Source organism: Heloderma suspectum, chromosome 1 (assembly GCF_057233095.1).
Source record: "Heloderma suspectum isolate Gila_16-S chromosome 1, 16-S_ref, whole genome shotgun sequence".
Taxonomy (NCBI): domain Eukaryota; kingdom Metazoa; phylum Chordata; class Lepidosauria; order Squamata; family Helodermatidae; genus Heloderma; species Heloderma suspectum.
In genome coordinates, this window is record NC_139458.1 from 70,458,067 (window position 1) to 70,482,981 (window position 24,915).

General features: G+C 46.1%; 1 protein-coding gene across 1 annotated transcript in view; it reads right to left on the bottom strand.

Annotated features, from left to right (window-relative positions):
- Positions 1-24,915, bottom strand: part of LTK (leukocyte receptor tyrosine kinase) — a 149,834-nt gene that overhangs the window by 20,724 nt on the left and 104,195 nt on the right. Inside the window, exons 18-23 of the mRNA XM_084846017.1 lie at positions 22,821-22,973; positions 21,205-21,315; positions 19,127-19,313; positions 10,863-10,953; positions 8,636-8,700; positions 3,170-3,299 (exon numbers count right to left, since the gene is read on the bottom strand). Of these exons, the coding sequence (XP_084702143.1) occupies positions 3,170-3,299; positions 8,636-8,700; positions 10,863-10,953; positions 19,127-19,313; positions 21,205-21,315; positions 22,821-22,973 (737 nt within the window). The remainder of the gene's footprint in view (positions 1-3,169; positions 3,300-8,635; positions 8,701-10,862; positions 10,954-19,126; positions 19,314-21,204; positions 21,316-22,820; positions 22,974-24,915) is intronic.

A 24,915-nucleotide genomic window follows, 5' to 3' on the forward strand; every position in this document is an offset into this window, starting at 1 on the left:
GATGTCTTGCATGAGCGGAAAGGTACTTCCAGTCATGTAGGGCATGAATTCTGCTCATCCCCCTGTCCCAACGCACACCGCTGCCCCATTGCATGCTGTTCCAGGGGGGCCCTCGATCTGCAGGAGCAACCTTTGGAGGGCTGCAGTGGGAGTGGGACTAGGAAAGCTCTGTTGTGAGAGTGAAGTTCCCCTCTTGTTTCTCTTGTATCCAACCCATGAACATTTCCTACAAAATTATATTGTTATGGGATGGAGGTTGGACAAGATGAGCCCCTAGGACCCCTTCCAACTCTTTGATTCTTGACCCTAAGTTTTGTGTGTGGGGAGCTATCTGTGTGGGTTGCCCTGAGACAATGCCTCCTAATACCTGACAAAAGATTGCCAAGAGCCTGGAATAGTCAGGTGAGATGTTTCAGTTGCAGCCAAAAAGGCATATTGTTCAGTGCCAGCTCCGGGTGTCGGAGGGGCCTTGGGCAAGATGCCCCTCCTGCAGTAAGTCCGCCTTCTTCGCGGCATTGTCGCCAGCTGCTCCTCCTCCTGCTCTTCTTCCTCATCACTGCTACCGCCTGCTTGCCTGCCAGGCAGAGAGCCAATGAGCAAATATGCAGCGGCATCCGCTGCTCCTCCTTCACACCATCACCACTGCCTGGTCCAGAGCAAGAGGAGGGTGAAGAAGCAGGTTGCAGGGTGAAGAGAAGGAGTCGGTCTAGGGGGCGCCTATCTGTCAGCCCCCTACTGGGGTATGGGCCCATAGCAGGTGCCTGGCAATCCCCACCCTTAATGCCAGTCCTGTCATTATACCCACCAGCGCACCACTAAACAAGGATTAGCACAAAGTTAGAAAGCACGAAGGATGACACCATCATGCCTCACTATCCCTGGCTTTTGTTAGTTGAGCCTTTTGCTACTGTATCACTTGCACCTGCTATGTGTAGAAAGGCTGTGCCTACATTCCATACAGGTACTTCTGGAAGTATCTGTTCAGTGGCAGTGAATTTAGGTTGCCTTCAGTCTCCTGCTCTCTTTTTTTGGGCCTGGGTTCACGTGGCAGAGAACCATTTGCCTGGACTTGACAAGTCTCTGACTGCCAGGGCTGGTACACTTAGGGCGCAATCCTATGGGGATAGGCGGCCGCCTCCGAACTCAGAGGCAACCACCTATCCAATGCAGGGCAGGAGAAGAACAGAGGGGATTGTCTCCTCTGCGCTTCTCCTGCCCTGAATTCATGGCTAGACAGCTGATTTCGGCTGTCTAGTCATGGGAAGTTGGAGCAGGGGCGGCAGCAGCTGGACAACACATAGGATGTGTCATACCGGCATTTCCACCCTCCCTGCCCTGGCCTGCCCCCAGGAAAGCCCCTTTTATGCTGCTCCACACTGCTCTTCTGAGCGTGGAGTGCAGGGCCGTTCCACGCTGCCAACGAGACAGCATGGGAGGGGGTGGAGGCCGGTTCTCAGGGAACCGACCTTGCAGCGCGGGCTCTGAGGTTGGTTCCCGGAAACCGACGTATCCTATGGCCATTTAGCCACTGACTAGTGGCCATAGGATTGTGCCCTCCACCACAGAAACTGCAACAAAGGTTTGGCAAGCCTATCTAGTTCTCAGCAGAACAGTCTGGACACCAGATCTTGAGTTAGACTTGGTAATGAAAAAAGTGAGTAGCCTGGAGAGTTTGGGACTACTTTCGCCCACATTTTTTTTTTACCATTCTCATTCAATTTGATAGAAGAGGAATTGCATAAAAAGAAATTCAATACTGAAGAAATTTTGGAGACATTCTCAAGAGCTGGGGATGGGTTTCTTGGGCTTACCTTACTTAGGAGGTGGCCAAGGGACGAGCACAAGCATCCTATCTTTCATTGTACAATCATCTCTGTGGCAGCCTGTAGCCTCCTCAGCTCCCTACACTACAGTTGAAGCCCAGCAGAAGGCATCATGAGCTAATTCCTCCCTTAGGGCTTTTTCAGAGCAGGAAGTGCAGGCAGCCTGGGAGGCTAGAAGAAATTCAACATAAATTATAGACTGTCCTGAGAATGAGGCAGAACAATGGAAGCCCCTTTCACGGGGGAAGAAAACTTTCTGGAAATTGGAGGACAGATTTCGGCAAAGCACTACCTCCACCGCATCCCTGAAGCTTGACACAACACTGCCCCCCAACCTGCATTGCGGTGGATGCAAAATGGGGGGCCAGCCTGCCAACACAGGTGATGCTGTTGCAGCACAACCCCCGCCCCTCAAACCCTCACCAAAAATGAAAGAAGGTGTGTTAGAAGCCCTGCCCATGGGGAGCCCTACCTGTGAGAAACTGTGGAGAATTTCTCCTTCCCCTGGAGAAATTTGGTGAAATTATCTCCCAAATGTCTCTACCCACAAATAAGGTGGAGAATTTTGAGAGGCCATCTGCGCATTTACATGTAATGGAAATGGCCCCATTAAGGACCGATCTAGTCTGTAATGTGTGGAAGCTTAATGTGTGTGTGTGTGTGTGTGTGTGTGTGTGTGAGAGAGAGAGAGAGAGAGAGAGAGAGAGAGAGCGGGAGAGCACAGTTTGGTGCCATGAGCAATTACACAAAAGGACTTGGGTTCAATCCTCTGACTATCAATAGGCTTTATACTTTTTTGCTATAACTCTCTACTTTTTAACAAAATAAACTCCATGAAGTCTGTAACAGATAATTATTTTATTAATGCTCCCTCATGATGTGCTCCCTCAACAAGCCCAATGGACTGGGTCCAGGATTTGCCTTCCATTGACAGAAGGGCTCCATTCATAGAACGTGCATCTGCCCGATGTTTGGGGATCCACTCTTCACCCACCAACACAGCTCACCCCATTCAGCAGGGCACCCTCACCCCCAGTATAGTATTTGCAGGAGGTTGGTGGAGCTGCTGTGGAGGAGAGGGTGGAAACACCTGCTTCCACCAGCCCAGTTGCACACACCTAAATCTGGATCCAATCTTACATCAACAAGATAAGAACATAAGAAGAGCCCTGCTGGATCAGACCAAGGGTCCATCTAATCCAGCATTCTGTGCACACAGTGGCCAACCAGATGCCCACGGGAAACCCACAAGCAGGACATGAGTGCAACAGCACCTTCCCACCCACGTTCCCCAGCAACTGGTGTTAGGTAGCAGACACTAAGGGGGAGAACTAGGGCTGACTCACCACCCGAGGCCGATTCTGCCGAAGGAAACTCTTCATATCTCCACCAGTCATAAGCTCCAAGAGGATGAAGCGAGGCAAAGTCTGCAAGCTCACTCCGATGCACTGCACAATATTCTGGTGACTGAACTTACTGCAAATCAGACACCACACAGCAGCATGGCAGAGAGGAGAGAACATTGATATCCATGTTAGATATTGGCCAAGAGCCTTGACTCAATCTCTTGCTAAACTCTGGTTAATTGAGTGGTATCTTCCTTGAAATTCTATGAAGCATAGAGCTTTTAGACCTGGGAGTTGTTCCAATAAATGGATGTTAATTTTACTGGAGGCCTAACTTTTGAGTGGGCCAGGCCCTCATTACCGCTCCCCCACAGCGGACTGCTGGCAAGTCCTAAGGCCATAGACCCTCTGGCTTCTGGGTTGGCAACTGAGAAGTCTGCCATGGGCAGAACTTGGCCTACAGGTTGCCAGTTGCAACCAGTTACAAATAAGTGCCAGTCAGTGACTGTCTCAAAGTCACCCCCAGTCAGCTTCATGGCTGAGTGGGGATTAGAACGTGGGTCTCCTGAGTCCCAGTTAACACTAACCACTACACCAAACTGCACTCTGTCTCTGTATTCAAATTTTCCCTGTTGAAGAGCTACATGAAGCTTTTCAGTGCTCTAATTGCAGGGGGACCAGTCCACTTACCGGTTGTGATTGCCTCCTTAGTCATGTTTTTAGATGGCTACTAGGGGGCATGATTTGGCTAAACTTAGGGTGAATGGGGGTGGAACCTATGAATTTAATTGAAGGACCCCCTATCTTTTCCTCCATAATTTGAGTGCTAGGGTTCTTTCTATACATTAAATCCTGAGACAAGGCAAGACAAGACGGGGACAGTGAGAGGTGGTCTGGGGGAAGGAGGGGAGAGATCTGAGGGTAAGCCTGAGGCGGAGAGATCTTGAGCATCTCTACACCAGCCTAAAATCCTGCATTTAAAATGGGGCTTTCTGCTTCTGTTTTAAATGCAGGATCACAACGGACTCCCTTTACATGCACTTCCTTCCCCCCCTTTCCCCTCCTTTTCCCCCTGAGTCTCCCATATGTGTCATTATACAGCTGCTAGGTGGCGCTGTGGTCTAGATCCTCTTGTGGGGCTTTTCCTTTCTCACAAGGGAATTCAAATGTGGTAATTTGATAGCTCACCATCTCTGATCTTTTAAAAAATGGAATAAAGGTAATTTAATGTGGGAGATGCCCTGGAGGTTGACGGTGTCATCTAAAGGACCCGCAAACGTCCGTGAGCAACCATTCTCAATAGCAGGATCAAAGCTCCATGTGAAGAAGCCCCTTGAGGCGAGGAAGTGATTGCCCCAATCCTGCTTTGGAGACGACTTGTGGTGCACCAGCCAAAAAGATTGGCACCACTTGTCTCAGAGAAATATGTTATAGATATTTTCATTGAACTGATACCCACCCAAAGCTTTCAGGGTTAGAAATGTTAATAAATACAATTAGATTTCTTGCAATACAACTTCTGCTTTTCTAGTACTTACAAGACAACTATTACTAGCAAAATGTCCACAACAGCTAGGCTGTGTTAGATCTGAACTTATGGTTTCCTCATGAGATGGGAGCAGCTAATAACTCAAACACATTTGAAAGTATCTGCATAGCAGATTTAAAACAACCACCACCATGGGCGAGCATTCCTTTCCCTTGAGTTGTCACTGGAAGGTCCATCAGTCTGTGAGGGAGGCAGACAGTTGACATCAGTTTAGTCCCAGCAGCTTGCTTGAGCTGGAGGTGGGGAAATGGCAAACTCCCACAAATGCCTCCAAGAGTGTTTTTATTCTAGACATTCGAGGAAGGGCAGAGAGCAATTAATGTGGATCAGCCGAGCCATAAATCATGTAATCGCTCATATTTACTTGGTAGTTTGATGTGTAAAAACTTGCAAGAAACCTTACTACGGTGTGTCTTACTTCTGTGGTTAAGGAGAAGAAAAGGCAAGCTGTTTCACAGCATGTCTTTGGCACTATCTGTCAGGGTGGAATCACCTCAGCCCTGCCCACAGTTAGATCTGAAGCAGACGTTACTTTAAAGATGTAGCTAGCAGCTATGTCTGGTTTCTTTTTTACTCTAGAGTAAGCACAGGGGTCCTGATTCACACTGGGACCCTAGCATGTGGGGCTTTAGCCCTTTCCTTCCCACAGCGGTCCCAATCCAATTGGCCCTCCTGAACTTGCAACGTATATTGCCAAATAGAGATGTGATGTGTGCTTTGGCCCTGAAGCTAAAGGGCTCCCCGAATGGATGTAATGGGCGCCTGGCTGCTTAGGCTCACCTGGGGTGCAGGAACACATCCCATGTTATGGGAAAGATAAGTCCCTTGGTCCATTCTCTAACCTCCGTAGCGAACACTGCGATGCACGGAAAGTGTGCCTGCAGGAGCTAGACCGGCTAACTGTCGCTCCCATGCCACCTGCACAAACCCGTCCTCTCCACCACATGTTCTGGTAGCCACCACACACCGATGGTCCTGCCCCCTCAACACATTGATTCAGCATGGATGTTTGCAAAGGGTCACCTCTGTGTGGGTAGCTGAATGTGCACAGGCATGTGCAGGTCCATGTTGCGTGGCGTATCAGTGCATACCCAGCAACTCACCTGTAGGCAGCTCTTGGCAGACATCCAGGGCATCTCTACACCAGCCTAAAATCCCGCATTTAAAATGGGGCTTTCTGCTTCCGTTTCAAATGCAGGATCACAACGACTCCCTTCCTCCCCTCCCCTCCTCCTTCTCCCTGTATCTGAGTCTTCCATTATCTCCCACTGATCTCACTCCTCTTCTTGCCTCTTTTCCTCTTTTCACGGAGGGAACTCAGGCGGAATGGGGTAATTACACAATGGAGTAATTTGATAGCTCATTATCTGTGATCTGTTTAAAAATGGAACAAAGGGCATTTAGTGCAGGAGACGCCTTGGAGGTTCACGGCGTCATGTAAAGAGCTCGCAAACTTCCATGAAGGAGCAATCTCAATCTCAGGATAAAAGCTCCATGTGAAGAAAGCCCCAGGCTGGATACAGCTGCCAAGGGAGCAGGGCCAGCAGAGGGAGCATCAACATGGGTAAGGAGAGCTGTGCATCCTGCTGCTCCTTCTCCACATGACAGCACTACACATGAGTAACATGTTAACAGGGTTAGGACTCCTTAGCTGGGTCTGTGCTAGAGCTGGGTAACACCCCCCTTCATCAGGACAGAGGTGGGAGGGGGAATCTGGTAACATTAGCGAGAAGGGAAGGTCAAGAAAATCTTTTGATTTGGGGAAACAGGATGTAGCACTTACTTTTATTTAGTAAAATAAAACCACTTAAAATGACTCACCCCCTCCCCCTTCTTTAATTTTAACAAGTCACTACATGACGATGTAGCATCAGTGCCAGGGACATCTTACAGAAAAAAAATGATGGCCCCCACGGGCAAGGGCTGGGCCAAATATTCCACCTAGTGGACCATTCTACCCATGGGGGCAGCCATCTTTTCTTCTATACAGTGTTCCTGGCAACACTGTGCGGCTGGTGTTTTTTTTTTTTTTTTACCTTTAATTTGTTTTATTGCAAATCTAACTTTTGTAAGCTGTTCTGGGAACCTGTAGAAGGGCAAGTTATAAGAAGTAAGTAACCCCACAGTCCTATGCCCTATGCATGTCTACTCAGAAGTAAATCCCACTGAATTCTATATAAATGTTCTATATATTTTAAATTGTTTTATTGTGTGCTGTTTGGTTTTAGTTTTTGTGAACCGCCCAGAGAGCTTCGGCTATTGGGCGGTATAGAAATAAATAAATAAATAAATAAATAAATAAATTCAATGGGACTTACTCCCAGGTAAGTGTGTATAGAAGATTGCAACCTAAGTGTGGGTTGAATGAGAGTGGCATGCACCATAGGCTTAAGAATTCCAAGAACGATCCAAGTTTTCATTCTTAACAGGCAAATACAGTACGGAAATTATGCAGTTCCTTTTGGCAGGCACAATCAATTTTTACAGGCATGAGTGTTACTGGCGGGGGCAGAGGGAGGCATAAGGGGCACCTGGCCTGGGTGCAACCTGGAGAGAACCTCAAAAAGGGCATCAAAGATCATGGAATATGATGACAGTCATTAAAATAACATTTACATTATATGATGTTTCCTTTTTGGTGTGGAACACTTAAGCTTGTTTTCAAGTCAGAGATGAAAAGCCAGATACCCCCTTGCACAGAAAACAGGAAGATGCCTGATACCAAGTCAGATCATTTGTCCATCAAGCCCAGTATTGTCTGCTCTGACTGGCAGTGGCTATCAGGCAAAGGTCTTTCCCATTACCTGCTATCTGATCCATTTTAACTGAAGATGCTGAAGCTTGAACCTGGGACCATAGCTCAGTGGAAGAGCATGTGTTTTGCATGCCCAAGGTTTCAGGTTCAATCCCTGGCAGCGTCTCCAGGTAGGGCTAGGAGAGCGGCTGCCAGTCAGTGTCGACAATACTGGCCTAAATGGGGCAGACTCAGACTCTGACTCAGTAGAAGGCAGCTTCCTAAGTTCCTATGACTTCTGCATGCAAAGTGGGTGCTCTGTTATGGTGACTGAGCTTGGTAAGGACAGCAAAGCCAGGCAGACAGGCACACTTGCAACTTCATATTGGCTACAGCTGTGCAGCCTAACACCATAAGGCAAATTCGGCCACAGAACTCTGCTGATGTGGGTGGTGGTGGGAGGAAATTGGAGGCATGTTGGACAGCAGCAGCCTGCAGATTTTTGCACAACAGCTTCTGAAGTTGGACATTCAACAGCAGTACTCGTAAAGGTCCACAATCATTCGTAACACATCCCATTGCTGGTTCCTGGTTCTGGAGCAGGACAGAGGGCTTCTTCACATGGAGCTTTTATCTTGCTATTGAGATTGCTCCTTCACAGAAGTTTGCGGGCCCTTTAGATGACCTTGTGAACCTCTAGGGTGTCTCTGGCACTAAATGACCTTTATTTCATTTTTAAATAGATCGGCAATAATGAGCTATCAAATTACCCCACTTATGTTCTGTTGAGTTCCCTCTGCGAAAAAGGAAAAGTGGCAAGAAGAGTGAGACCAATGAAACATATGGAAGACTCAGATAAGGGGGAGGGGGGGAAAGAGGAGGGGGGAGAGGAAGCATGGGCAAAGGGCATCAGTTGTGATCCTGCATTTAAAATGGAAGCAGAAAGCCCCCTTTTACATGTGGGGTTTTAAGCTGGTGGAGGGATGCTCAGAGAACTGGGAGCCTGCCTGCTCATGGAGATATGAATTAAATGGTCAACAGAACGTGCACCGTATGATTCCCTCCTTCAAGTTGCTGTTGGTGAAGTCAAGGAAAGCGAGAGTTGAGTCCCCGGGTAGATTTATTTTCTAGCCATGTCTTGTTAAGCAGATGATCCTCTCAAGGAGGAATGTTTAAAACGCACCTGATTATCAGTGCTTCCATTAGGAAATCCATCTCGTCCTGCTCAGAACAGATTTCTGGCAATGTCTGTTGAGAAGGAGAAGAAAAAGCTGAGTTCATTACAAAGAAACAAAATTACTGGCATGAGATAATGAAAAGGCAGAGCAGCTGAAGTCTTTTGTTAGAACATCTCTTTGCTTTGTATGTGTGTGGTCCCCCCCCCGCATTTTATTCTGCTTTTTAAACCTAAAAATCCCACTGAGACAGTAAAGAAAACTAAAACATAACAAGATGTTTAGAAAACTAAACTAACATTTAGTTTGGAAAACTAAAACATAACACTCTAAAAGCAAATTAAAGCAACGTGAGTGTAATGGTGATGTTGTGTATGTGCATCTGATACTGAAGGTTAAATCGAGCATCGGTGTGCAACAGTTTTCCACTCCAAAACAGCGCGGATTACATTAGATCATTCTGTGGCAGTTTCTGAGTGGGAATGATGGGGGAGGGGAGAGGGCGGGGGTGGAATATATGTATTCAACTGAGTTTTCAGAGAATATTTATGTTCACCCACACAAAGGCTGGCTACAGTCTGTCTCTACACATTATCAAAACTGAATACAATAAAAAAATAGAATGTTATTTCATATCTTCTGCTAGTTTGCTCTATATCTCAGGGGTAGGCTGACCTTCCTTTTGAGTATTCACCAAGTCCACATGGGTTTTCCTTACCTTCTGTCCTGTGCCAATTTCCCACTGCAAGCAGGGGGGTAGGTAAACTGGCGGCAGGAGGGCACTCGGTCCCCTTGCTGCTGCCCCTTCCCTTGCCCTCCCTACCAGTCCCCCTTTCTAGAGGAAAAAAACCTTAACTGTCTGCAAACAAGTGGAATGTCATGTCCTGCTGGGGACCATGGGGCTTGTAGCCAAACCTCATGATCCTTGGCAGCAAATGACACCCCACATTTGCTGACACTTGCCCAGCCTCTCTGGAGGCCTCCAAAGCCTGGTACCACCTCCCCCAAGTCTCAAGAGCAGATTTTCAGGGGATATAGGGAACTGCAGAAGGTGGGGGGAACCAGTGAAGACTGTCTCCTCCCCTGTTCAGCCAGCAGAAAAACTGCTGGATCAAAAGCCTCTTGTGGACGGAAGGAAGGAGCCCTTCCATCTGTGGAAGGCTTTATCTGTATCCAACACACTGACTGGGTTTGCACGACATGACAATCCATCATGGGCAGCCATGGGCACCACTGAACCCAGCGTGTTTTCTGCAGGTGGTTTAATTTTCATGAACAAGCCACTGCTGAAGAGCAGTAACTGCAGCAGCGGGGGGGGGGGGGTTAATATCTCTCCTTTCTGGAGTAGCTGGAGACTCGGGAAAGCATTGAAAATGTGGAAGACGCTGAGAAGTGCCAGTTCAAAACTTAAAAGTGAGAGAGTCACATAGCTAAGTGGGGAGATATTGTCCCCCCAGCCCCCTTTTGGTGCACTTACTCTGTTTGCCTCCCCCCCTTTTCTGAATTACGCTATTGAGTCCCTCCTGTCTCTTACTGTTTTTTCTCCCCTGGTCCTTTGCAACTGTGTGCAAATTAGCCTATATGCAGCCTTGTCTTGTCAATTTCCTTGTATGTTACCTACCTGACTTGGCTGTGCCTTTTGACAGCTAGAACATACAAGGAAAATGACCAGGCAAGACTATGCATATTGGACAGTCATTAAGTGCACTCTTGCAAAAAAAAAAAAAAATTAAAAAAAATTATGACCCAACTTGCACATTTTTGAGGCCCCCATTTTTTTTTTTAAGCTAGGGAATGAAAAGGGGTAGTGACTGGAGTGGGGAGGGGCTGGGGTGAGGAAACAAGACAGGTTCTGCTGCAAAGGCACCTGGGATACATGCCAGAGCCAGCTGGAGGAATGAGGGAGAAGGAGGGGGAGAACAAGCCATGGCAAGCCCGACTGTCTGATGGGCGTACTGTGGGTTTTTCTGCGAACAACCAACCCACTGTGGCTTATTTGCAGGGTGGCTTAGTATGATGTGTGAACCTGCCCACTGTTTTGTTTTTTTTGCTGTTATTTCGTGGCGGTGGTGAGGGGTGGGGGTTCAAAGTGACTTGTTATTTTATATTGTTTTAATTGATTTGTAAGCTATCTTAATGGTGGAAAGGCCTGATAAAAACCTCGGAAAGAAAGAAAGAAAGAAAGAAAGAAAGAAAGAAAGAAAGAATTTTTGACCATTTGCTGTAGACACTAACCTTGATAGCCACTTGCAAAGGGCTGGGATCTCCAGAGATTCCTACCGCTGTGCCTTCGTAAACTTCACCAAATGCCCCATGTCCAAGTGCCCTGAAGGAGGGGTGAGGGGGAGATAGAGAGAGAACGCATGACATTATGCACAGCCCATGTCTGTGTCAAGCAAACACTACTGTATTCCAAAAAGCAGAAAGATCCAGGGGTAGCTGATGCATGCTCAGCTTCCTTGTGGGGAGAGTACTGGGGGCTTACAGTGTTTTGGGCTGCCTATTTACAAATATACAATTTAAGCACTGGAGAGCAGGCAAGCATCCAGTCAGCACTAGATGTTCAGCAACTGTTCCCCGCCAAGCAAACTGTATGCACTTGGGGCCCTCCAGCCAACTGTAAAACTCTGACTTTTCTCTCCTACATTCCAATTTCCAAAGCGTTTGTCTCCAAAACTTACCTGAGCATGAACGAGTGTAAGGAGGGGAAAGGTCATAAGAAATTCCTTCAAGTAGTAAACAGTAGCTATTGAAAACTATTAGACAAGCACCTTCAGCTGGGTTTAGCAACATCAGTGCCCTTTATACAAAATATCACCAGCTCTCTTGGCACCATGCTACAGTATGGTGCAAGAATGCATCTTATGCATTCTTACACGACCGGAAGAAAAAATCGCCAGGCCTTTTGTGTCAACACCTCTGGAGTTATACTACTGAATAAAACAATATCTACTGTGTTTCCCACAGTACTAAAATTAGTAGGCCTTGTTATTCTAATACTCCAGTAAAAAGTCTTAGCTGAATATCATCCAGGAAACAATCAGCCTCCATGTGAGTGTTTCTTGAAAAAATATCGTCTAGAAGCTGTTGACATGTTGCAAGCCAGTCATCAGGAGGAGGTTTTATGCTGGCCTAAACACTGCTGCACAGTCAAGTAACACTAGACTAGACACTTGTCCCCCTGAACAGCATCCGATGTATGCGGAGGCAGCATCTAGGTAGTACAATTCAGGGCCAATTCATGTGTTAGCCAAGTGGCATGGGGGCTGCTTTGATGTGGATGGGTCCTGGGCTTCTCCGGTAACATCTGACAGGAAGAAAGACAGGTTGCTTACCTGTAACTGCAGTTCTTTGAGTGGTCATCTGTGCATTCACACATATGGGCTCTGTGCCTGCGTGGAGACTCGTTCGGGAAACTTCCAAGCTGCGCATGTTTTGGCGGGAACCCCTCCCCCACCATCCATATTATATACTGTGCGGGTTCCCACCTTCCCCTCAGTTCCTTAAGACTGCAAAAGTAGTCTTGAGTCCAAGGAGAAAAAATACCTCCACTTCGTGGTCTCTGTGCATCACACATATGGGAGAATAACAAGCTGACTTACCAGAGGTGGGTTGGTGTCCCACTTCAGTACGGATGAGAGTACAGCTGTAGTCACTGCTGTAGAGTACAGCTGTAGTCACTGTAAAGTCGCTGTAGTCTACGTCTACGTTGGTCGCTGTAGTCTACGTAAAGATTAGTAGACTACGGCGAAAATAAGGGCAACGCTATTTGCGTTGCCCTTATTTTCGCTGTAGTCTACGTAAAGATTTACGTAGACTACAGCGACCAAATAAGGAACGCGAATGGCGGCTCCCTATGGGGGCCGCCATTTGCATACGTGCTTTTTTTTTTTTTTTTTAAAGTCACCCCTGATAGCCTACGTGATGATTAACATAGCCTATCACGGCTGACTTTGCAGATCTAGCCGTGATAGGCTATGTAAATCGTCACGTAGCCTATCACGGGGGCGTTTTTTGTTTTTTGTTTACTTTTTATTTCGCGGCCAGGCGAGGCGAGGCGCCTCCTCCCTGGCCTGAATTTCGGCCGGGCGAGGCGGGAAGCCTCCCCCCCGGCCTGAATTTCGGCTGGACGAGCCAGGAAGCCTCCCCCCCCAGCCTGAACTTCGGGGGGAGCAGCAAAGCGCCTCCCCCCCACCGTGAAGCAAGCTGCGAGACCAGGTAAGTGGCTTTCGTGCACCCCTAGAATAGATGCTGTGACTTACAGAAAGCCTCAGTCCTCGATTTATAAAAAGCCAGGGCTCTTTGGACATCTAGGGCATGTAATCTCTTGTCCAAGTCTGAAGTTGGGGAAGGAAAGAAGGCAGGCAGTATGATTGGTTGATTTACATGGAAGTCAGTCATGACTTTTGGGAGAAAGGCTATGTCTGGCCTGAGCTTTACCTCTTCCTTGTAGAAAATGGTATAAGGAGACCCTATACATAATGCAGAAAACTCACTCACTCTCCTCAAGGTTGTAATTGCTACCAAAAAGGCAACCGTCCAAGAAAGTAGTCTCAAGTCTATGGTAGCGAGAGGTTCGAATGGGACCGAAGTTAGACTGTTAAGCACCAGTGATAAGTCCCATTGAGGAACGAAGTCTCTCATAGGAGGGGCCAAGTTCCTAAGTCCCTGTAGAAATTGCTTGCATAAGGGGTGGCTGAAAATTGAACACCCATCTATATTGCCTCTCATTGCAGATATTGCTGTGGTATATACTCTTATAGAGGAGTATTTCAGGCCTCTACTATATAATTGTTGAAGAAAACATAGAATATCTGTAAATAAGTGGTAGTTAGGATCATAATTGTTTGCAGTCACAAAATTAACAAAAGCAGCCCATTTGGTGGACTAGGAACGGTGTGTCGATAGCTTTCTTGCCGCATCTGATATTGTCTGTATGTTTGCTGGTACCGATGGAGGGCACTCTCTGGACACCGAATCCTCCACATCATGAGCTTCAAAGTGTGGAGATCGGGGTGATGAACCTGACCTTGGTCCCGAGAAATTAGGTCATCTACTTGTGGAACTGGCAGACAATGTCCCTCCACCAGGTCCATCAGTATTTTGAACCAAGGTTGCCTCAGCCACCATGGGACGAGTAGGATGCAGTCTGTGGCATTCTCTCTGATTTTCGGGATTACTCTCATGAGAAGGAGAAATGGAGGAAAAAGGTAGAATAGGGCTCCTCTCCATTCCAGGAGAAAGGCATCACCTAATGATCTCTGACCGACTCCAGCTCTGGAGCACAAGTTTTTGCAAGTTGCGTTCTTGGGAGCTGCGAAAAGATCTACCTCGGGTCGACCCCAGTTTCTGAAGATCATCCCTAGAATTGTCCTGGCCAATTGCCATTCATGGGAGCACTGGTGAAGGCGACTGAGAGAATCTGCTAGGATGTTGTCTACTCCCTCGATATAGAGAGCTGTCAGACTCTCTATATCATCTCTCGCAACGGCTCAGTTGTAAATGTCCATGGTGAGATAAAGAAGATTTGAGAAATGTGTTCTCCTTTGCTTGTTTAGGCACCATAAAACAGTGGTGTTGTCTGTGAGGATCTGGATATGTTGATGCAGAAGATACGGCTTGAAGGCAAGCAGAGCCTTCCAGACTGCCATTAACTCCAGGAAATTTATGTGGGAGGGTAGTTTCTGTGGGGGACCAGAGACCCTGCATTTGTAGAGGTCCACAATGGGCTCCCCAGCCTAGTAAGGAAGCATCTGTCATCAGGACCATGGACAGAGGAGAGGGAAGAAAGGACATCCCCCGGATCAGATGCTGGGAGTTCATCCACCACTTCAGGCTGGAAGCTACCTCCCCCGGTACTGTGAGCCTGACCAAGAAGGGATTGTTGGCTATGTTGAAAGTCTGAATCAACCAATTTTGTAAGGGCCTCATTCGCAGTCTGGCCCATTCCACCACTGATACCGTCGCTACCATATGACCCAGAAGACATTGAATGTTGCATGCTCTGGTATGGTGCTCGAAAAATACCGAAGCGGTATGCTTGACCAAATCTTTGACACAATTTGAGGGAAGATATGCTTGACCAATCCTGGAATCAAGTATGGCCCCTATAAACTGTACTCTTTGTGTGGGGGACAAGTGGGATTTCTCCCTGTTGATCATGAGTCCTAGTGCATGGAGGAGATTCAGAATGACTACAATAGCGCATGACAGGGCTTCCTGGGAGACATCCACTAAAAGCCAATTGTTGAGATACAGGTAGATCTCTATGCCCTTGATACGGAGGTAAACGCAGACCACGGCCATACACTTTGTGAATATGCATGGAGCAGTTGATAATCCGAATGGAAGAACCTTGAACTGGAAAATATCTGGGCCGATGGCAAAACGGAGGAATTTCCTGTATGATTTTTTATTGCTATGTGGAAATATGCATCCTTTAGATTGACTGTGGCAAACCACGAACCCTTTTGAAGGAGTATTAAATCATAGCTAGAGTTGTCATTCTGAATTTCTTGGCAGTGACAACTTTGTTCAGGCCTCGAAGATCTAAAATGGGTTGAAGACCGCCATCCTGTTTTGGCACGGTGAAGTACCTGGAAAATAAGCCCTCCACACCGAGCTTTGGATGAAGGTACTGAATAGCTCCTTTCATTACAAGAGATTGTGTTTCTTCCTGTAGGGCTTTTGAAGATGGCGTGGTCTGTATCAAACCTAATGGCAGGAAAGTGTTGAATTCTATTTTGTATCCTTGATGAATAATAGTTAGTACCCACTTGTCTGATGTTACTGTTGTCCAAGCCAGATAAAATTTGTTCAGGAGATCCCCAAAAGGTAGGTTGTAATGGTCAGTGTGCAGAGGAAAACGTCTGGAGTCAAAGACAACATTTGGAGGACCCATTGCCCTTCGTCTTTTGTTGAAACTTAGTAAAGGGATAGCTTTTTCTTTGTTGTTTCTCAATCCCCAGATTGCCTAGGGGTGTACGTTTGGTGTTGTTGGTCCCAACGATGAGGACGATAAGGAGTGTGTTGTAGCTGTTGGTGTTGCACTTGGCCGATACCCATTTTACAAGCAGTAGTTCTTGCTTTCTGTACAGAATCCATTTGCTTGTCCATTTTCACTTGAAATAATCCCTCTCCATCAATGGGTAGATCTTCTATTGTTGACTGAGCTTCTGGGGTCAGGCCCACGGAGTGGAGCCAAGCATGTCTCCTTAAGGCTACAGAACCAACTATCGCCTTTGCATTGCAGTCAGCCTGGTGACGAGCCATATTTATCTGCTGGTGAGAATTTGCACACCTCCGCATGGAACATTCTTGCTAACTCTCTTTGGTCCTCCAGGAGGTAGGTGCTAAGTGAATCCATTTTTTCCCAAAGTAACAATAGGTACCTAGCAATAATGGCCTGGTAGTTGGAAAAACGAAGTCCCAACGCTGCTGAAAAGTAGAGGTGACATCCCACTAGATCTAACTTACAGCCCTCCTTATCTACAGGCGAAGCGTGTGATTTGTGAGAGCGGCCTCGAGCAGATTCCACAATTATTTAATTTGGTTTTAGATGTGCAAAGAGGAAAGAGGCATCCATCTCTTGAACCTGATACATGGATTCAAGTGTCTTAGAACTTAGAAGTCAGGGCCAAGGACAAAGGCATTTTCCAAGTCTGTTGCACCATACATAACAGAGCTGGGAGAAAGGAAATGGCTACGAGACTCTACATATCCATCCAGATGGCATCCAACACTGGATTGTGGAGTTGTTCTGTAGGCTGTTGTACCTCAACGCCTAACGATTGCATCATTCTAAGCACCTGCTCAGAAAAGTGCCCCATATCCTCAGAAGGCAATGCTTTATCTCTCATTCCAACGACATCATCCGGAGATGAGACCGAAGGAGGAATAGAAGAATAAGAGGAAGAGTCAGACTGGTAGTCTTCTCCCGATTCAGGCGATGAGGCAGGTTGTGTCTGTGCCACTTCTGTCATACTGTGAGGTGGAACTGGAGGAGGAGCCGGTTGATCCCGACCAGACTCTTGAAACATCATAGAGGTAGTACGTCTTGGTACTGGAGGAGGATGCAAGAAAACATCCTGGGTTTCAGACTGTGGAACTTGCTCTGGCTGAAAAGGAGCATAGGATGGAGAAGTAGCTCCCAAATAATGACAGCGATCAAGGAAAAGGTCTCAATCTCTTCTAAGTCTCCAGTCCTCATCTCGCCATGATCTATGGGGAGAAGACCAATCAGAATACCGATCCCAATCACGCATTGGAGAGTGAGAATGATCACAGTCATATTACCCACGCTGATAGTCCTCACGCTATCGATCCGGAGATTGGTATCAAGGAGGCAAGGCACTTTGTCAAGGAGACAATATCGTTTGGTACCGAGGAGACTGCAGTTGCATATCCTGATGGTTTGGCATCAGAGACCTAGATCTTCAGTCTTGAGCTGTCTGAATTGGATGGGGTGGGGGTTGGTGTGTCCCTCAATTCATCCCCTGAGATGGTAGAGGCCAGGTCCAAAACCACTACTCATGTGGGAGAGGCCACAATACATATAGGAGAATTAGAGGAGGGGGAGGTGGAATGTCCCTCTCCTTCTCTTGCTCCTTAGTGACTTTCTTCCTCTTCTTTTTTTCCGGTGCATCCGCAGCTGATTTGGGGCGTTTTGCCATTTTGGAAAGTTTTCTGGCCACTGAGATGGTTAGAGTCCTTCCTGGTGTAGGTGGGTCTACTCAAGCCTGTTCCATAGTTGTGGAGGAGGAGACATTTGAGTTGTAGTAGCCGCCCCCTTCGCACTTGTTGAAGGAGCAACAGCAGACTGTTCACGAGGTGTCTGGGCCTTAGGCATGTGTACTGCCTGAAGGGCCCATTGCCAAAGGATCGCTTTTAGATGATCTGCCCTATTCTTGCAGGCCTGCTTCGATAAGGATTGGCAGTGGTGGCAAGATTCCACTTCGTGGGATTCTCCCAAACAAATTAGCCAGAAAGAGTGACCATCCGAAGAAGGCACTTTACTGCCACAAGCCACACATTTTCTAAATGGGGCCTTTGGGGCCATAAGCCATGAAATGCTGAGGTGAATGAAACTCTCCTCATCCTTCAGCTCTCTCTGTCTCTGTCTCTCTCTTTTCTCTTTTTTTTAAATAGATAAAGAGATAAAGAAAGAAAAAAGAAAAAAGGCAAGAAGCAAGATAGAACAAGTGGAAAAAGAATCAGCTTTGACAAATTGTCGAAGAAGCTCCCCACGAAGTAACCCTGAGGCGGTTGAAAAGGAACTGAGGGGAAGGAGGGAACCCGCACGGTATATAATATGGACGGTGGGGGAGGGGTTCCCACCCAAACTTACTCAGCATGGAAGTTTCCCGAACAAGTCTCCGCGCAGGCGCAGAGCCCATATGTGTGATGCACAGAGACCACAAAGAAGAACCCTATGCACCTGGTGGCTGACATGGCTCCTTCCCATGCCAGAACTTTCCTTGCCCATAGAAGCGGGTTGTAGGCAATGATCCTAAGATCACAGAACCTCCCCATAGATCTGTGATTTCATCCATTCATCAGAAGACTGTGAATGAAGAGAAGCAGTGTGGGAAAACAGAGGAAGACATTATCATGGATCTGTAAAGGCATTTTGACTAGAATAAAGTGCTTAAACAAAGCTAACAAAAAAGTGATAGTCAGATATCCAAGGAAGCTTCTTCATAGGAACACTAATCAACAGGAGAAATTAGAGCTATCTTTGCATTCAGACTAAGTTAATGAGTACATATGGTCCTAACTGAGGGCATAACTGAGTTCAATGGCAAAACTGTTGTTTGCTTGTTTTTTCTAATCAAAGTATTTGGTACATAATTGTATTGCCCTGGCTGTGGGCTTTGACCTTTTAATTTAGAGGTGCCAAGATAGTGATAAATCAGACCCAGGTTTACTTACAAGGAGTTATTTACTGAGTAACTTACAGCACACAGGCGTACCCAATGGTTGGATCAGACAGCTTGTCTGAATCCAAAGCCATGGGGTAACATGGGTTTTATAGCATGCATGTTAGCAATGAGGCAGCATGACAGCAGCAAGCGCCCCCTAGTGTTCATTCCCAGCATAGACTCACAGTGCTTGGTTCCCAGCACAGCCACTTGTAGCTTTAAGGTAAACAAACTTCACTTCCCAGGCACATCTTGATTAGATACTCTACTCATTAGTATGGAATGTGCTAGGCCACGCTATTGGCCCTTTGACTCATCTTCTCATGCTCAGAGGCTCACTAGCTAGAGAATTGCACTAATAATGAACTTAAGCAAGGCATTATGGATCTCTAGGCCCCTCTAACACTACAGGTGACTTGGTTACACTCCTGGGGCCAATACATTAATAAGTGCAAGATGCTAGGCCTTCTGGTTAGCACATTGACATCACAGTCACTAGAACCATTTCTGCTGACCCATGGCTATGTTTCCTTTTCCCAAATGAGCAAGAATGCACTGAAATCAGTAGTCAGGACTTACCGAAGCAGGGAGATGTTCTTCCGTGGGATTTCCTTGAGTTCGCTGAGTGTGGTTGCTTTCCCTGCAAAGCTGTAGTTGGGGTTATAATCCGTCATGATGGTGGAAGTGCGGATTTTGCTCAGATTATATTCTGGACTTTGCAGATGGGCTCTGGCCCCATCTAGTTGCTGCTTCTTACGGTGATAAACTGAAAAGAGCACAGAGACAAAGGGGGAAATAACTAACATCTGGAAAGTGCAGAAGAGAAATGAAGCAACATGGGACATAGTAATTTCTCAGATGTTCCCCTTGGACAAAATTTTTACTACTAAAATCCTGCTGTGTTTCTGGTTAGCATTTGCTAATGTTATCATTATATTTTTGTAGAATCAGAGGGTTGTAAGGCAGACCCATCTAACTCATTGGTGCTCATGTAAATTACCACAGTGGCGTTGAACTTATTTCAGCCCAAAGGCTGAAGCCAATTTCAGAGAAGCTGTCAGGGGCCACATTCCAGTGGTGGGAGGGGCCAAAGTCAAAGGGGGCAGGGACAAAACACCAAAAATAACCACGTATTTTAGCATAAAGCTCTTCCTGCCAGCCTTCCTCCCAGGACATCACCCTTTTAGAATGCGGAAAACCTGTACAAAAGCCAGGAAACCACCCAGCAGTCAGAGGGTGGAGGAAAGGGGGTGGGGCCACGAGAAGAGGGAGTCACCTTCTGGGGAGCCCTGGGCAGCCAGACTGGGACACAGGCAGGGTGGGGTTTGTCCTGTGGGCCTCGGATTCTGTACCCAGGTGCCACAGAATGTGGCCCAGGTAGAGGGCATAGTTATATGGTGTGAGGAAACAACTTCAATTCCTGGAAAAATCGTAACTGAGGCTCTATTTTGCAAAATTTTAAGCAAACTGTGGATTTGTGACTGTGTTGCAGAAAACAGCTGTGGCATACAAATATGACAAAACATAAACCCACACTCTTCAGGCAAGCTTAAAAATATTTTCTTTCTGCTTCTGCGATATCCCTGGTGCCTGGGGGCTTATGATCCTCTTTCAAGGCTGAATTCAGGAAGCTCAAAACACACTAACCGTGTGTTGTCTGTGGTTAATAGCATCTTGAAGGGGTAATATGGATTGGGGCCAAGGTGCAAGGCAAAGGATTAGAGACACCCACACCAATGGCTCTGATCAAAACTGGGGGCCCTGCAGCTACTTTTAGAAGAACAAATTGATTCCCAGAGATCTAATCACATAAAACATTAGACCTGAAAGGCAAATTGAGATTTTAAGTGATGACTGAATACAGCTTACTGAATTATTTGTTTATCCTAGAAAAGGGTCATAAGACCAAACATTTATCAGGGTTTTACAGAAGCAAACATAATATTTTAACATTTGATCGAACAGTGTGGGTTTGGTAAATGCTTTATATTTCATACTTTTTGTACACCACAGCTGTTGTACTGCAGATGGCATCTGTTGCTGCAGCACTGTTGATCCTTTTCTGCTATGGGCCAGTTGCTAAAACATGCCACACTTTGAATCTTTCCCCACATTTTTTTGAGTAACTTGTTCCCCAGAGATAACAATGCTGTGTGAGCCCCATTCACTGGAGATTTTGTAATGCTCAACCAACCAATAGACTAAGCCAGGGTTAGGCAACCTGGTGCGCTCCAGATATTCTGAACTACAAGTTCCATCATCCCTGACCATTGACCATACTGGCTGGGGCTTGTGTGAGTTGTAGTCCAAAACATCTGGAGGGCACCAGGTTGCATAGTCCTGGGTTAAGCAACAGATAAAGTTGTGCATGTAACAGTAAGGGTTCCTCCCATACTTGGCTAGAGGTCCCCCCAACCCTCTGGAGCAGCTTTTGAGGGGGCACAGGGGGCTGCAGAGAGGAAGAGGAACTGGCGAAGATCGCACCTCCTCCCTTCCTACAGCACCAATGGTACTCCACTGAGCACAAGCCTAGATCCAACCCATGGTTTCCGAGACACTTTCCCGATGGGTTCAGTATTCATCCTTGATAAAGGCCAGGCCAGAAATGTGAATGGATGAGATCAGCAGATGCACAAAGCAGAACAGATGCTTCTTACCAATCGACAGGCTGCCACACGTCAGAGCCATCCCAAGCACCGCAATAACAGCAATCACTGCCAAGAGGAGTGGGAGAGGCAAGTGTCCTGGGATGGGCCCACGGAGGACTGCTGAAAACATAATAAATGCATGTAAATATATGTAAATATATCAGCATTTGCACACAACTCTTACGCAGCATTTCTGATAAAGACCATCTAGTCCAGCACTCTTGTTTCCAAAGTGGCCAACCACAGGAACTTGGGAAGCTCATCAGTACAGCAAAATGGACAAAACTTGTTGCTTGTTCTCAGAATCACTAACCAGGTTTTGTATGGTGCCTACATTTAACTGTTTTGGCTAATAGCCATTGATATTAGTCCACAAAGGAGCTATAGCTTCGTATTTTGCCACCTGGGTGGATGTACTGGTAGGCCATGGATCTTGACATAAACCAGATATTGGGGCAAAATCTAATGGCAATCAAGAATAGTAAATCATTGTGAAACGAACACTATGAAACAAAACAGATGGAAAAAATGAGTGCCTCCATTTGTTCTTCATTTTTTATGACATGTATGATTGGTAACAAATGCTCAAGCAGGGATTCCTTGTGGAAACAATAAGCCCAGAGTTATAAGATACAATGCAGAAGGTAATGAGGAGTTTTAGGTGAACTAAGAACATGAACAGCCATGCTAGTTCAGAGCAAAGGCCAATCTAGTCTAGCAATCTTTCCCCACAGCGGCCAACCAGATGGCAATGGAAGCCCATAAATAGGACATTCGTGCAACAGCACCCTCCCACATATGTTGCCCAGCAACTGTCATGGAGAGGCATGCTGCCTTTGATCCTGGAGGTAATATACAGCCATCATTACTAGATGCCATTGATAGCCTTATATGCTTCATGAATGCTACTGTAGAACATGGGCTTTGATTTCAAAGGACTGACTGGTATCTAACAGTGGGCTGCAGGAGTGTTGAGGGTGAGTTGTCAGAATTCTTGGTATGCTAGTATAGGAAAAGGCATAAGAAAGGAAAAATGTCCAACAGTTGTGTGGTGTCGGGCCCATATAGAAATGTGCTGTCAGAGAAAACTCCACTATTCACTCAGTATCCAGGGATTGGTAAAACTGGTGAGGGTGCCAAGAGATCCTTCACCCCTGCCCGTATTCTATATGTCATAGTATTTTATATATCACAAATATATATTTTTAAATTTAAACACTTATATCCCACCCCTCCAAGCCTGAGGCAGCTTACAACAATAATATTTACCACAATAATTAGAAGTGTAAAAATACAATAAAAAATAAGGAAAATGTAACTGACACTTTCACTCTAAAGCTGCTCAGTTCCAAGGGTTCCCTGGTGAAACAGAATTATTATTAAATCAGTTTGGACCTAGCCCTGATATACAACCTAGTTGATTTAATAATTATTAAATAATCAGGTGGCACAAAAAGCAGGGGATATGGGAAGAAACAGGGAAGTCCAAACATTTGGCCAGATGTTGTGGCCATGAGGTCTACAGTTTAGATCTGTACATGCCAATCTTCTTTAATCTGTTCCTGGTGAGGCCAGGAGAAAGCAAAAATGAAACGTTTTATTTGGGAGAATGTTCCATGTTTTACCTGTGCATGATACATTGTCACTAGCCAAGACAGCCCCGGATGCACAAATGCAGACTGGTAGGTGGGTGTCAGGACTTTGCTTGCAGATACCTGATTGGCAGTGATTGCAATTCAAGTAGACTTCAATCACCACTTCACCGTGACTCTCCATAACTGAATGAGAAGGAAATGGATGGAAATGAGACTTTAGACTCACATCTCAAACTAGAAGGTGAACTTGTAATCCACTAATGAAGAACAGATGTAACCCATTGCAGGAAAAAGGAAATGAGTGAATAGTGATCATTTCCTCATTATGTCCTCTATCTATTGCCTTCCTCCTACCAAGGTCATAAGTATTTTCATTGGCTACAGTACTGATATGCATTTGTGAAGAATGTCCTTAACAGAGTAAATATATCTACAGAATAAATACCGTGGAGGCTACTGAAAAGCACCCTTGTACAGCAGTACTCTATGTCACAGGCAAAATGCATATATTGTGTTTACCATAAAAAACAAGAAATAGTCTTGCAGCACACCTTAAAGATTAAGAAATGTATTGTAGCATAAGCTTATGTAGACTGAAGTCCACTTCATCAGCTACATGAAATGAAGTAATCCCTAATCCACGAAATCGTACACCATAATAATCTAAAATCCACAGCTGGCCATTACCTAGGACCAATGAAAATGCCACAAAAGTGTGCAAGTGGTCGAGTTTTCTGGAACTCTTCATCAGGCTAGGTAGTACAAAAAGCAGGGGATGGGGGAAGAAATAGGAAAACCCAAAGTTTTGTTCAGAAGTTGTAGGTCTGCAAGGTCTGCAGTTTAGATCAAGTCTCAAAATGTAGATTTGCATACTATATGAATTAGTCATTGGTAGGTGTTGCAGGTATTGGATTGTACCTCTGCGCCAGAATGCATTGCAAGGTATGATTCATTCAGTCTGCAAATTGCCATTTTAAGACTGGATCTAAATTGGAGGATCTCGTGGCCACAACATCTAACCAATTTTTTATTTTTCTATTTCTTCTCCCAATGCCTGCTTTTTGTACCACCCAGCCTGATGATAAGTTCTGGAGAACTCGAAAACGTGCACACTTCCGAGGCATTTTGTTTGGTCCTAGTAAAGACATCTCCATTTGGATTTTTTCTCATGGACCAACACAGCTATCCTTGGGGGTGCGGTGGGCGTTTTTCATAATAAAACTGTTAGTCTTTAAGGTGGCACAATACTCTAGTTTTTAAGGACTTTACCAACTGTCATTAGGCTGGCCCCCATAGTTCTGACATTTAGACGTCTTCTCAAAACCCGTCTCTTCACACAGCATTTCCCTGAAGTGTGGTCCAGTCAGCTATGGTCTGTAGCACACAGTAGTGCGTGGTTTTACTGTTGATTAACTTTTTATTGTGTTGATTATTATATTTTATTGTCATTTTGATGGCATTACATTGTATGATCACTGCTTTGACACCTCTGTAGAAAGCAGTATATACATTTGAGTAAATAATAATAATAATAATAATAATAATAATGATGATGATGATGATGTGTCACAAGACTCTGGTTTTTGCTACAACAGATTAACATGACTACCTCTCTGGAAGTGTGTAACTTGTTCCAATTGAGCGGGATTCCTGCATGTCAATGCATTCTGCCAACAGAGGCATGTGGCACTGGGATGGAGAAGCTACAAAGGACCAGGCTGCCTCACACAGCAAGTTGTTTGGGGACCTTGACATATGATGTGGCACCATCCAACATGCTAAGAAGCATAGAAAACTGGAGTTTGTGCAGCAGTACTATGCAATATTTTGTTCACAGTGTGCCACCAAAAATGACTGCATTGTAGGGGTGTACGAAACCCCACTTACCTGGCTCCCTGGGTTCCGCGGCGGGGGGGAGGCGATCCGGTTCTCCCCCCGGAATCCTTGATGTGGGGGAAGCGATCCGGTCCTTCCCCCCAGAATCCTGCCAGGCCAGCTCTGCTCAGCGGCCAGTCCGCGGAGCTGCTGGCTGGGCCGATCCGCAGTGGGGCCTCCATCCACTGCTGGGCTGCTGCAGACACAAATGGCATCCTGCATAGGGGACGCCATTTGCGTCCCTACGCTA